The sequence below is a fragment of the Thunnus maccoyii genome, chromosome 24, assembly GCF_910596095.1.
Source record: "Thunnus maccoyii chromosome 24, fThuMac1.1, whole genome shotgun sequence".
NCBI lineage: Eukaryota > Metazoa > Chordata > Actinopteri > Scombriformes > Scombridae > Thunnus > Thunnus maccoyii.
The window spans coordinates 17,007,505-17,020,121 of NC_056556.1; the positions used below are offsets into that span (position 1 = coordinate 17,007,505).

The following is a 12,617-nucleotide window of genomic DNA, read 5'->3' on the forward strand; positions in this document are numbered from 1 at the left end:
AGTCAGCATCCTGATTTCACTCGTGTCTCTCCTGTTTCTGAGATCTAAACACAGCACAGAGTCATTCACTCTGACACTGATCAACATGCTTGCTCATAAGCAAATGTACAAAGAGAGAGACACACACGTTATCACAGTAGTAAACATATTAATCATACTCAAAGTTATTAAGGTTCATGTCAGCTGATGATATAAAAAAAATCACACATGGCCATTCTGTAATATAGTTTAACTGATAATGCAATAACAGTTGTAGTATATTTAGTACATAAGTAGATTATCGTAATATGGAGCCCTAAAATTGACAAAATATAGTATAAGTTTATCAGACAAGTCAAACTTATCACTGAATATATTACTAAATTGATTATACTATCAATTAAATAATTAAACTGGTCTATAATTAGCTAGCTAGCTGTTAACATTAGCTTGGTGGCTAAAATTCTCAAGCTATTGTTTAACAAGTTTATGCAGTGATGCTACAGCTCTACACAGTGTATGGGTGATTAACATTGCCTGCACTAGCAGGTGTAGCTAACTGAAAAGGCTGGTGCTCAGTGTGTTTAGATAAAAATTGGAAAGGTGAGGAAAATGGGAAATGTTGCTTTGGGAAAACAGGGAATAGATACATGATTATATGTGTGCCAAGTCCTTAAAAAAAAAAGGAAAATGAAGGAGTTGAAAAGTTGTTGGGTTTTTGTTTTTTTTTAACAACTGATTAGATAAAAAGAAAAGTATAAAACTTTTTTTTTTTTTTTTTTACAATATTTAAATTATTTACATTTCAGAGGGAAATATTTTACTTTTTACTCCACTACATTTAATTCACAGCTATAGTTACTAGTTACTTTTCAGAGCAATATTTTATACATAAATTGATCCATTTATAAAATATGCAGATTTATACAGTAGATTAGACTACTGAACAGTATAACTTGATCAGATTAGTTCTACTTTGACGCCATTTAAATACTGCTTACATATCAATGAATAAATATGAATTAATATTCCAATAATACTGTATATGCATATGCATAATGAAAACTTTTAGTGTTGATACTTTAAGTACATTTTGCTCCCAGTACTTTTACTTAAGTAAGATTTTGAATGCAGGACTTTTACTTGTTCTACTGAAGATTTCAGTAATTCATTCAGAAATTTTGTCAGTTTCGGGACTCCATACTGATGAACACTGTTGTTGGTTTGCTGTTGCTATAGCAAACATCTGTATGTCTCAAAGTTGTTCTCCTTTGATATGAACAGTAATTGTCAATACTTTATAAATCCAGCATCCAGTGTAAATAAAGTATACAGGATAATATAGAATAGATAGATAACAAGGCTGACATCTACCAATTTTGACAGTCAATATTTTCAACCTACCCACAGTTATATGCGGACCAGTCATACATCATGAGTCATTCATCTTCCACATTTGAGGAAAGTATTTGCTCCTTTTTGCTGCAGCGTTTACACAGTTCAGCAGGGCTTGCATAAAAGCTTTACTGACAGTTGAGCAGTCTGCAGCTTCTGCTTCACAGATAAGGGACGGCTCTGAGTTGTGACTGAAACAAAAGAGGGGGCTTACAGGGTCAGAATCTGTGTGTTGTTGCGAGTGTGTTGTCTTGCCACTTCCTGACCTAAATGTTCGTCTTCTCATCCTTGAATGATAAGAATTTAACAGATCTGAAAAGACTTTACAGTGAACATATAAAAGCAAGGTATGGAAGATGTAATATCACAGGTTTTATTTATTATTAAGTCTTAAACATATTTACATGAGTGTCATTAAGTAAAAATGTTTTTTTATGATTTTACCTAACAGATAATAAAAGGCATCTACTGTACATGACAGACAAAGAAACAAAGGGGTAGATTACAAATTGTCACATCCTTGTCTTGCATTGCACAGTCTTTTTTCTAAAGTCTTTGGCAAGAGTGGTTTTCTGTGCAGTGGGTAGCCTTGATAACAATAGAAAATATTGCACACACTTTTCTTTACAGAAAATAGGTTAAAACATTGTGGTTCACTTGGCTTTAGACAGTTCCTATACACGTCCATTGGCCTAAAATAGAGTGACTAATTCTTTCAAATGTTCAAGATAAGAGAAAAGATAAACTGTATGGAAAAAATGCATCTGCTGTAACAGGGCCTCGATGAAAAAGAATAGAAACATGAAATGTAAAAATACTATGCATCAGCTGAAGAATGTATGTACGGTTACAGCAGTGGCATTTATTTATTTCCAACAATATCTTGAAACACTCTTTTACAAACACTGTACATAAACGGGAGCCCTACAATTAAAAAAACAGATACAGAAGAATAAGAGGTAGGGTCCCTGTAAGATTTAGACTTGGGTCAAATGCAAATACTGAAGTTCTTTGTGTTTGTTTTAATCTATGGATACCCTCCCTTGGGTGGGGCTTAAGACATCAGGACAATTAAGATAACATTATATTGCCAGTCACAGTATTGGATACACACTTGCTGAGCCATCACATGTTCTTAACCCCATCTTCCATAGGATAAAACAAGCTATACAAAAAGATAAATGACCCGAATCTGGCAATAAGTGGATTCTCAAAGCTTGAAAGTCAACAGTATTCACTGGAGTCTCCATAGGAAACAAGAACAAAGGGCCTACTGATAACAGGGAGTGAACACCATATTTCCCAGCTCATGGCATGTACAGAAATAGAGAGAGAGAAAGAAAAACAATGGATGATGGCTTCAGGTTGTCTTAGAATGTGTCCAAATTGCTTCCTCTTGACCTGCAGGTAGTTTAACCAATCCTTAGTGGTGATGAAGGTATGAGTCTGGCTATATCAGAGTATGGTTGTTGAGCCATGAGCACTGGTTGGTGTACCGCTGATGGCGTTGAAGATGCCCATAGAGTCAGACAGAGTGTTCCTTGCGCCATCATCCACTGGGTTTATCTATAAGCAAAGGGAAATTAGAAAGATTAGGAAAGGTATTTATCCTCTTTAAAAGTGAAATGCATATATACAAGTTAATTTAAATTTAGGGATGGTAGGAAAGTTATTTTGGGGGTTGAGAGGGTTATGTATTTCTTCATCTTGCTGAAGGGAGGGTAATTGAAGGGGAGGGCCTTTAACCATATAGAACACTCTATATACCTGATTTATATTTTAAGTCATTCTTGACTTGTGAAATCATTAAAAAAATACAAATAAAACAAAATAAAAACAATAAACATTTTTTTGACAACCACGTCACACCCCTCAGCTCTGTTCACTCCATCAGAAAACAGTTTAAGAACATTTTACTGAGAAAATTCAGTGAAGAGTGTAACAAGACAAAAATTTTCCAACAGCATAAAAGTGTAATGAAGACCTGTAGCAGAGCTGAAATCTCACTGTAGCAGGGCTCAGTACTTCTGCTAATTTGGCACTTAGGCTCAGGATAGTCTTTTTGTCAAAATGACTTAACCAGGTCCTAACAGGTTACTGCTGTCCCTAAAAGCTATTTCCTTTCTCATTCCTTATTCCACAATACTGTTTGCAAACCACAAATTATGAGCCAGCTTTTGCTCTCTCATTTGGTGTCACTGATTGTTACCATGGAAACATGGGTCTTAGCTCTTAGTTTGCCTGGGGGTCGAGTGGCTAACTTTTGAGGCTTAAAATATCAAGCTTTATTTTGTGAAATTATCTTACTTGCATTATACTAATCTAGGATTGGCCTATTACTTAAGAACAGTCTAAAATCTCTTTGAAAACTGGCGACTGATCAGGTTCATGTTAATTTTTACTTTTTGGAATCTGCAGCCACAGAGTTACTGTCTGTTTCTAGTCACTCATTCGGGGGATATACCTGTAATAACCATTTATTTAGCAGCTCTTAATTCAAACACAGAGAGAAATGGAAAATTCACCATTTTGTTATGCACCCCAATAATTTTCATACAGTCCCTAGCTATTCCACTATAGAGTACAATAACATCATCAAATGACAAAAGCAGCATTACCATCCAATCTGCGCAGGTCAGCACAAAGAGAGCAGGAGATAGGAGACATGGTTAGTGAATGAGCAGAAGATTGCAATAGAGGACAGCTCTTTAAGGTTAGTTGCATATACCATTAAACACAACGTTACACAATTTGAAACTGTGAGGAATGTTCAACTTTAAATATTTCCACATGCTATTTGGTAGACAATTTTATGCTAAGCAACTTACATTATCTTTTTCACACTTGATGCTCCAAAAACTGTAACCCATTAACTTAACCAACACATAAAGACCAGCAATGCAACACAAGACAACTCTTACAGTAGTCACTAAAAAACTGACTGCAGAACAAATCTGGGCACATTTAACAGTAAATATAGTAGGAATATTTACTTCCTGTTAAGTTTCCCTCTTAATAAAACTGATCTGTCTGTTTGGAAACCTTTTAGTGTTTGGAAGTCCTTTTGATTTGTCATTTGGCCACTAACTATTGGCAGAGGTCTGTTAAAACAACGCTACATGATTCTATTGGGGACCACAAGCTCTATAAATCCAGATATGGTTTAAATACTTTTTATAGAGTGTACTACCTAAGTCCTGGATGGGTGGGATTTGTCTCACTGGACAACAAAATATGTTTCAGAAATCAGGTAACCTGGCATATTTTTCTGCAGCTGAAACCTGCCTGACATATTGAAAAGACTCAGGATAATTTAAATGCAGTAAAAGCTGATATAGCACATATCCTCTTCAGGGCTCCTACCTGTTCATGCATGATGTTTGACAGCTCCCTGGTCAGGTCCCTGTAATTAGCCTTCATCTCATCATGATACTCCTGCTGGTCCTCTTTGATCAGCCGCTCGTTCACTCCCAGCCCCTGACCACAGGCGTCCACAAACTGCCTGTAGAGAGATGCATAAGCATTTTAGTGCTACTTAAAAACTCACATAAAGCAACATGCATAAAATAACCAGATTCCTATTAATATTAAACTGACAAGCAGTGTGTTTATTCATCATCAGTGTTCATAAAAGCAGAAGCTGTGGTTTCATATATGCAGATGATGTGTTTCTTTCTGTCAGTACCTGAAGACCTCTTTTAGCTGTTTGACCTTGTTGTCAGGATATTTCTTGGCACTGCTGTCATCTAAAAAGGCTCTGGCATATGCAAGAGGACCAGCATTCACCTGGAAAAAATGGAGGTTAAAGATTATACATCACAGTGACATAATTCCTAAGACTTAAGATGATTTACAGCCTTTTCAATAGCCATGTGACCTCGTCATCTGTACCTGAACACTGATGCTGCCTTGCAGTTTGAGCTGCAAGCGGATCATGTCCACCTCAGAGGCCGAGCACAGCAGTCGTAGCTCAGCCACCTTGGCACTCATCTCGTCTATGGCCACCTCTATGGGGCTCAGGTCAGTCTGGTGTTGGTACATGACTGCTATGCGCTTCTTCACATATGGGAAACAGTGGGTGGCTGGGAGGAAACAAGATTGGGGGAGAAAAATAAGAGGATAGAGAGGACTTGAATTATGATTTCAAATGTCACATGGATCATACAAAAAATAAAATGTTGAATCAGTAATTAAACAGAATCATGTGACAGCAGCAAGCTAGCTTGGATGCTGAGACATGTAAACATCTCTTGGCTATGTTAACATTTATAATCAGGATATGTTCCAATTTGCATGTAAACCTGCTGAGCAAGTGAGTCTGTCCCACCTAGCAAGTCAGTATTGGTCTGTGTTATTATTTAACAAGGAAAGATAACACCTGAACTTTGAGATAAAGTGGACAGTACAGTAATAAACCTCACCTAGCCTTATCTGATTAATGTTTCAGGTGTTTGGTGCTAAGGCGAGACACTTGACAGTTCACTGTAAACAACAATAAGAGATGGCAACAAGGAATATATTCTTATTCCCTGCTTCCTAACATTGCTACTGCAATAAGTCTGACAAGAAACACTTGTTTTTCGATGTGTGCATGACCTACTGGTCAGAACGGTGCGCCGTTTACACTGCTCCTCCACCCCTCCCTGCTTCTTGCCCGACACTGTGAATGGTGTCTCAAACACAAAGCGCCGGATGTTGTGGCTCTTCTCAAAATCGGTCTTCCTGTCCTCCAGCTCCTTGTCGTCTAAGTATGGAGTGACATGGGTCACCTGGATGTAGGCATACTTAGAGTCCAGGTCCTTCGGGTTCACCTGTGGGTGCAGAAGAGACAAGGAGATGTTTTGGTTTGACTCAAACACAGATAGTCATAAAATACCATTGTGCTCATCTGACAATCTTAAAGAAATAGCTGGACATTTTGGGAAATATGCTTATTCTCTTTTTTGCAGAGAGTTATAGAGAAGATCGATTAGCTTAGCTTGGCACAAAGACTGGAAATGGGGAAACAGCTGGCCCAACTTCAACTGAGGGGATCATCTTGTAAAATAAACTTTTAAGTATTACATGGGTTGAGAGAGTTCTCAGCTTCATGACACCATTTCAGAACTATTCACAATCCCCTTGAACTCAAGCACATGCAAATTGGTCAAACTAAAAACAAGCAGCAGTGTGGTTAACACTGAGGCTGATGTACTAAGGCTTTTGCACTGATTTTTCAGGTGTAAGTGTACTGCATTCTGTCCGAAACGTGCTATATTTATCAGACACGTTTCGCTCATTTTTGCATATGTATTTAAAATGCATTAAATAATAGGAGGAGACTCGTTAACAGAGGTTGATTGATGTTGATGACGTGGAAAATCACTATAGGCTGCAACTAAATGTTTCTTTCTATTGTTAAGACATTTACTGTAAGTGTGTATTTGGCAGTATTAACATCCAGATCAACACCAACATGTCCACCACCTGCTCCACTCTTTTTCAGCATATTCTGGCATTTAATGCTACAAGCATATGAAACTGTAAGTAAACACAATTAGGGAACTTAATGTGTTCACTCGCAGATTCACAGTTGTGTTGTAACCATGACTTTCCTCAATGCTGACCCTGAACTCTGCACCACAAACCTACAGTAACACGTCCTCCCAAGACCATTGCACAACTGTCAGGGTCTTCCGTTTACTGCAGCAGTCATATAAATGTAATCCCACCCTGCCAGAGTCCTGAATGATCTTGACGTTCTCCTGGCCAAACTTGTCGGAGTAGAGTTTCAGGAGCCTCTGGGAAATCTCAGACAGCGGAGTGAACTTTGGTTCTTTGTAGATATATTCCTTCCCATCCTCATCCTCGAAGAAGCCCTGCGGAGGAGAGGAAGGCAGTAAGAGACACGAGCTTGACCATGAACTCTGTAATGGTGAGCCGCTTTTCTCAAGACCTCAGAGTCAAACTTTGAAAAAGAGCATTTAGTGTATATCTTTTGCCATTGTATTTGAAATACATGATCCATACTGTACACACTTTCTTCCATGTTAATATGTAAACCAGTGACAGCATTGTGTGAAGGGAGCTCTTTTTCAAAAATCTGACTGTTAAGATGATTAAGATTTTACACTATATATATATACAGTACTGTGCAAAAGTTTTAGGCACTAAAAGTAGTGAGAATGCTTACAAAAATATTGCTATAAATTGTTTTAATTTATCAATTAACTTCTTACAAAGTTGAGTAAACAGCAGAAACCTGAATGAAATCAATATTTGCTGTGAGCAGCTTTGCCTTTAAAACAGCAGCAGTTCTCCTCGGTTCACTTTAACACAGTTTTTCATGGTAACTTGCAGGTAGGTTGTTGTAACCATCCTGGAGAAAGAATGTTCTTCTGTGGATTTATTATTGAGGCCATCTCAGGTGCTTCTTCATGTAATCCCAGATTGACTCCATGATGTTGAGATCAAGGCTCTGCGGGGGCCAAACCATACCATCTGTTGCAGGACTCATCATTCTTCTTGTTGCTGAAAATAGTTCTTTATGACTCAAGCTGTATGCTTGCGGTCATTGTCGTGTCATGAATAAATTTGAGACCGATCAGACACCTCCCTGATGGTATTGCATAAAGGATAAGAATCTAAACATCTAGAGTGCCTAAAACTTTTGCACTTTTGCACTGTATATATATATATATGAAAGAACATAATATTATCCATAGAATCAAGTTGTTGAAGAAAACACACTATGAAGGCAACTGCCAGTATACTACATTTGATTGAGGTGATGGCAACCAATCAATGAAAGAGACCAAACAATGTAGTATTCGGGGATATGAAAATAGTTAAAAAAAAAAAAAAAAAAAAAAAAAAAAAAAAAGACCCTACAATTTAGCACAGAGGGGAAAAACATGCATGTCTATTTACAGTGACAATCATGCATACATAACAGCTACTCAGTCCTGTATCTGTGGAAAAGTACACAAAGGAGTGGGTGGGTGGAGGAGGGGCAGTCCCAGAGGTAAAAGGATTGATCAAGGGGAAGGTTAATGGAGAGGTTACCCAGAGCAACACACAGGATTTAAAAAAAGAGTCTAAAGTGTGAGCCAAGCCTTTGCTATTTTGCAACTCACTGAAACACAAAAGCTTTGGGGAAAAATACAGCTGAATAATATCTGCCTAAAACTACTTCTATTCACCATCTTTGGGACCCAAATTCTCCTCCGCTACAGTTCAGCAGTCATCAAGCCACTAAAGAACTGAATCAACGATTTTACAGCTACCTCTTTGCTGCTAATTTACTAAAGACCACCTAACTCTGCCTTAAGCATGCAATATTATGATGCAAGGCATGGATGAGCACACCAGGCCGACACACACAGCTAGAACCTCTACAGACTTACCGCAGCCTTGGATGGGGAGCAAAAAAGGAGAGAAATCTCTATTAAAATGAGAGTTTTAGTAGATTCAGATACAAAGGTTAATGTGTTGTGTGTGTGTGTGTGTGTCAGTGTGTGTGTAAGTAAGTGCTCCCGTACTGAATGTGCATACATGTGAAAGGAAATGGATAAGATGACCATCATGCTTTTATTAAGTTTGGATTAAGTCAGAATTCATGCAAGGCAAAAATTTAGAGTTTAGAGAACATTAGAGTCAATTTTAGCTTTCGAAATCTGCCCCCCTCCCCCCTTTACCTGTCCAAAGAAGGCCACTCTGAAGTACGTGCCCAGCAGTCTTTTGCCAGTATGCATCACCTCCATCACTTTAGTATACGCTCGGTGGAGTGTGTCATACAGGTGTGTCAGTTTCTGTTCCACAAAAGTACAAATTGCAGAAATTGTCACAAAGATCAACAAAGATTATGCAGTAGAGGCTAAATCCAACTGAATGTTTTAGTGGTAGTATATTTTACTGTGATGCCTTTTGATGCCTAATTGATCAGCTGCCTTTATTGCTTTGGTGGAGATTTCAGTAATTACTGTAAGCTACTTTTTTGCAAAGGAACATTTAGAAATCAACCTCATTGCCGTTGGGTGAAAAGAAAGCAGAAGGAAGGATTACTTGCTCCTTTACGGGTTCATTTGAACTAAATCAATTTCATTTATTCAAGCAGGACTATTCAACAGCAACTGAGGCCATGTGCAATTCTAGATAATGACAAATTAAATTTTCTTTTAATTCCCAACATTCTCTGGTCATTTGCTTAGAAGTCATCATCATTATGTGACTACACTGACGTGGAAAATGTCAGTTATACAGCAATAAATATCTGAAGTTAGCTAACATTAACCACCATAAGCTACTAGTCATACCAGCTGTGGTGGCGAAAGGCCTGAGTGTATTGAAATGATCAAAATTGCATCTCACTTCTTATAAATTAAACTTTTTATTTGTCAAAGTAAGATTGTGTTATTTCTTCTGTCAAAAGTGACATAGTCTCATTTTTAAACCAATTAAAATACACATGATTATCAAGTCGAAACTCCTGTTTGTGTTCTTAAAAGCACTGAAAACATGATGCAGACATGCTAAATAAATAGCATTTATGTATCTATTGCAGGGTTATTGTTGTTGTTGTTGTTGTATGTTTCCTGGCAGGTTAAGCCTATCGTGCCATCCACAGATTTAATACTGTGCTCATTGTGCAGATTACCTCAAAGTCTCTGCGGTGTTCATAGATGGGGATAATGAGCCTGTAGACATCAGCGATGAGCTCATAACGCTCCGCCTTCCAGAGACCATCAGCACACTCTTCCAACAGTTCCATCAGCACCTCCTGAACACACACACATACACACAAACACACACATAAATAACTGTAAACTTCATTTAACTTTCTCCTCCTCCCTGCAGTCTCATTTTAGAAACTGTAATTCTTGAAAAGAGGGACATCTCTGCTTGTTCTTATTTGTCCAGGAGACTGTAGTGAATTTAAACTGAGCATAGTGTTCCTGTAAAAACAGCAGGCAGGGGAGGAAATGGACCTGTCGTTTCCTTTCTTTTTTATTGGGGGATGACACTGAGTGTTGCTCATAAAGAGGAAAGCCTCTCGGAGCAGATGGAAAGTAAAAGCATGTTGACCAACTCGTAAAAGCTCATATGTTCTCTAGCCATCACTTTCAATTTCACAGGGTCGTCAAGTTTACTAGATGAGCAAAGCTCAAGCCTCAGCGTCGACAAGCGGCTGCTCCTGCTTGAGTGTCCATGAGGAAGATGCTGAGTCTCTCTAAGAGAGCTGACCCTGAGCACTTGTCAGATATCCCAAGACTGTTCCTTCTGCCAACTCAGTGATTTGATTAGAGAAGCAACACATGTACCAACCCTGTGTCAAAGTCTACAGAATTTTCACATCTATTAACTATACGGAGCAATTGATAATCTTTACAGAGATAACAGCCCTGATAGCCAATCATTATGTGACACGTGAAGTCAATGAGGGATTTTAAAAAATATCCTAAATGCTTGGTCAACACAGAGGGCCTGGCAGACACTTAAAGCACGGTGTACAGCATGTGGCATGTAGAAAAGATTAGAAAGGTTTACCTCATTGAAGTGGACATCCTGCATCCCGACATCCTCCATCATAGCCGCCTCCTCATCGATGTTCGGAGTGATGACACGGAAAGCCGAGCAGCCCTGCCTGAACATACCTGACATACAGAACACAACCAGAGAGATGCAGAACCAACATGAGTGAAATAAAACACAGAGAATGATTTACATTTTCAGGGTTTCTGCATGGTTCTCCACATTAAATTTAAGACTTTTAAAGACCTTTTTAATACCACATAGAATTAAATTTAATACCTGTTTCACAATCATCCTGGCTTAAGTATGAAAGCATGATGGAAAACCACTAAAGGGACAATATGGGACAATTATTTATTATTATATCACATTTTTCCAGTACTTCCCAGCAGCAAATAAGAATACTTCCTGATTACATAACTGATTAATTAACACACCCTGGACCCAGCTGCTGACTGAAAAAAGAATTAAATAGCTTCCTGCAGCACAATCCACTGTTGAAATAATCCCACTTTTAGTTTATAGATGTTTATAGATGACGGCCATATGTCAAATGGAATTTAAGACATTTTAAAACCTTCTAAGGCCCTTTGTTAGGAAACCAAATTCAATGTTTTTTAGGACTTTTCAAGACTTTTCACACAAATTCAGATTGGAGTGATCTTTGGTGAAAAAACATTGCAGAGGTTTATCTCATGCAAGTGGCATATCACTGGTTTTCCACTAGAAAATACAAGTTTTCACATTAAACCAATAAACTTTGTCAAGGCTACGATCGCTATGCTAGCTGAGCTAACATGTAAAGTAGCTGCGTCCCACTAGGCCCACTAGTTAAGCTACCAGAAAAGTTCTTTATCTTAATGGCATATGTTAAACTACCACTTTTATACTGTACTTATGATTAAAAAGTGGCGTTTTATATGGCACACATATTTGGCAACATAATTTGTTCAGTTGTTTTTAAAGCAAACAGGAAAATAAATATACTGACATACTAATAATCATCAGTAAAAACTGCCATATGCCAGTGAGAAGGGGTATGTGCCAGAGGAACTCCAGTGACATACCGTGTGGCACCGTTCATGTGCCACATGCCAGTCGAACGGTAGCAACGTACCACTAATCAAATCAGCATACAGTATGACATTGTGTTTGGGGGGGTGTTTGAAATGTCCCAGCTCTTAAAAATTGTGAGGAATAAATGTTATGGAGAAAAGACTATAACCTTCCATTCACAGTAACAGTGACAGTGTCCCTTCAGCTGCCACTTCCAACTTATCAAGTCCACAATAAGGGCAAGTTTGATGCTTCCTGTGCTGTGTTCTATAAAGGGAAGGTCTGCGGGGGGAAACACTTTGACCTGACAATGAACTGTTGACGTTCATAAAAGCCTGTCACATTATACAACAGATTCCTGTGAAATTCTGAGCACAGTATCCGCTTTGATATGTGAAGTAACACGAGAGGAGATCTTATCTATGGAATGCAGTGCTGGAGTTTTTTTAACACGGGAATGAGCAGATGACCCTTGGACTAGGGCTCAGGTGGCAGATGAAGGTGTATGTTCATGTATGTATGTGCAGGTGAATGTGGAACAGTTTATTTTCCCAGTTAAAGTAAAAACAGCCAGGAAATATTTTGACTTTGTAATTGTTGGTGGTGCATTGATTTAATGTATTAGAGTCCCATTAGTTTTGATATGTGTAATATAATCTTGTTTCAGTACACCAAAA

At 38.2% G+C, this 12,617-nt stretch overlaps 1 protein-coding gene across 4 annotated transcripts in view; it reads right to left on the minus strand.

The window, feature by feature from the left end:
* Window positions 1-1,745: 1,745 nt before the first annotated feature.
* dock9b (dedicator of cytokinesis 9b) overlaps window positions 1,746-12,617 on the minus strand; it is a 65,612-nt gene continuing 54,740 nt past the window's right edge. For all 4 annotated transcript variants that reach the window (XM_042405199.1, XM_042405201.1, XM_042405198.1 and 1 more), the window contains 9 exons: window positions 10,900-11,006; window positions 10,010-10,132; window positions 9,051-9,164; window positions 7,086-7,232; window positions 5,975-6,185; window positions 5,266-5,456; window positions 5,060-5,160; window positions 4,738-4,876; window positions 1,746-2,940 (listed from right to left, as the gene is read on the minus strand). In XM_042405199.1, the coding sequence (XP_042261133.1) occupies window positions 2,830-2,940; window positions 4,738-4,876; window positions 5,060-5,160; window positions 5,266-5,456; window positions 5,975-6,185; window positions 7,086-7,232; window positions 9,051-9,164; window positions 10,010-10,132; window positions 10,900-11,006 (1,244 nt within the window). In that variant the 3' untranslated portion in view covers window positions 1,746-2,829. The remainder of the gene's footprint in view (window positions 2,941-4,737; window positions 4,877-5,059; window positions 5,161-5,265; window positions 5,457-5,974; window positions 6,186-7,085; window positions 7,233-9,050; window positions 9,165-10,009; window positions 10,133-10,899; window positions 11,007-12,617) is intronic.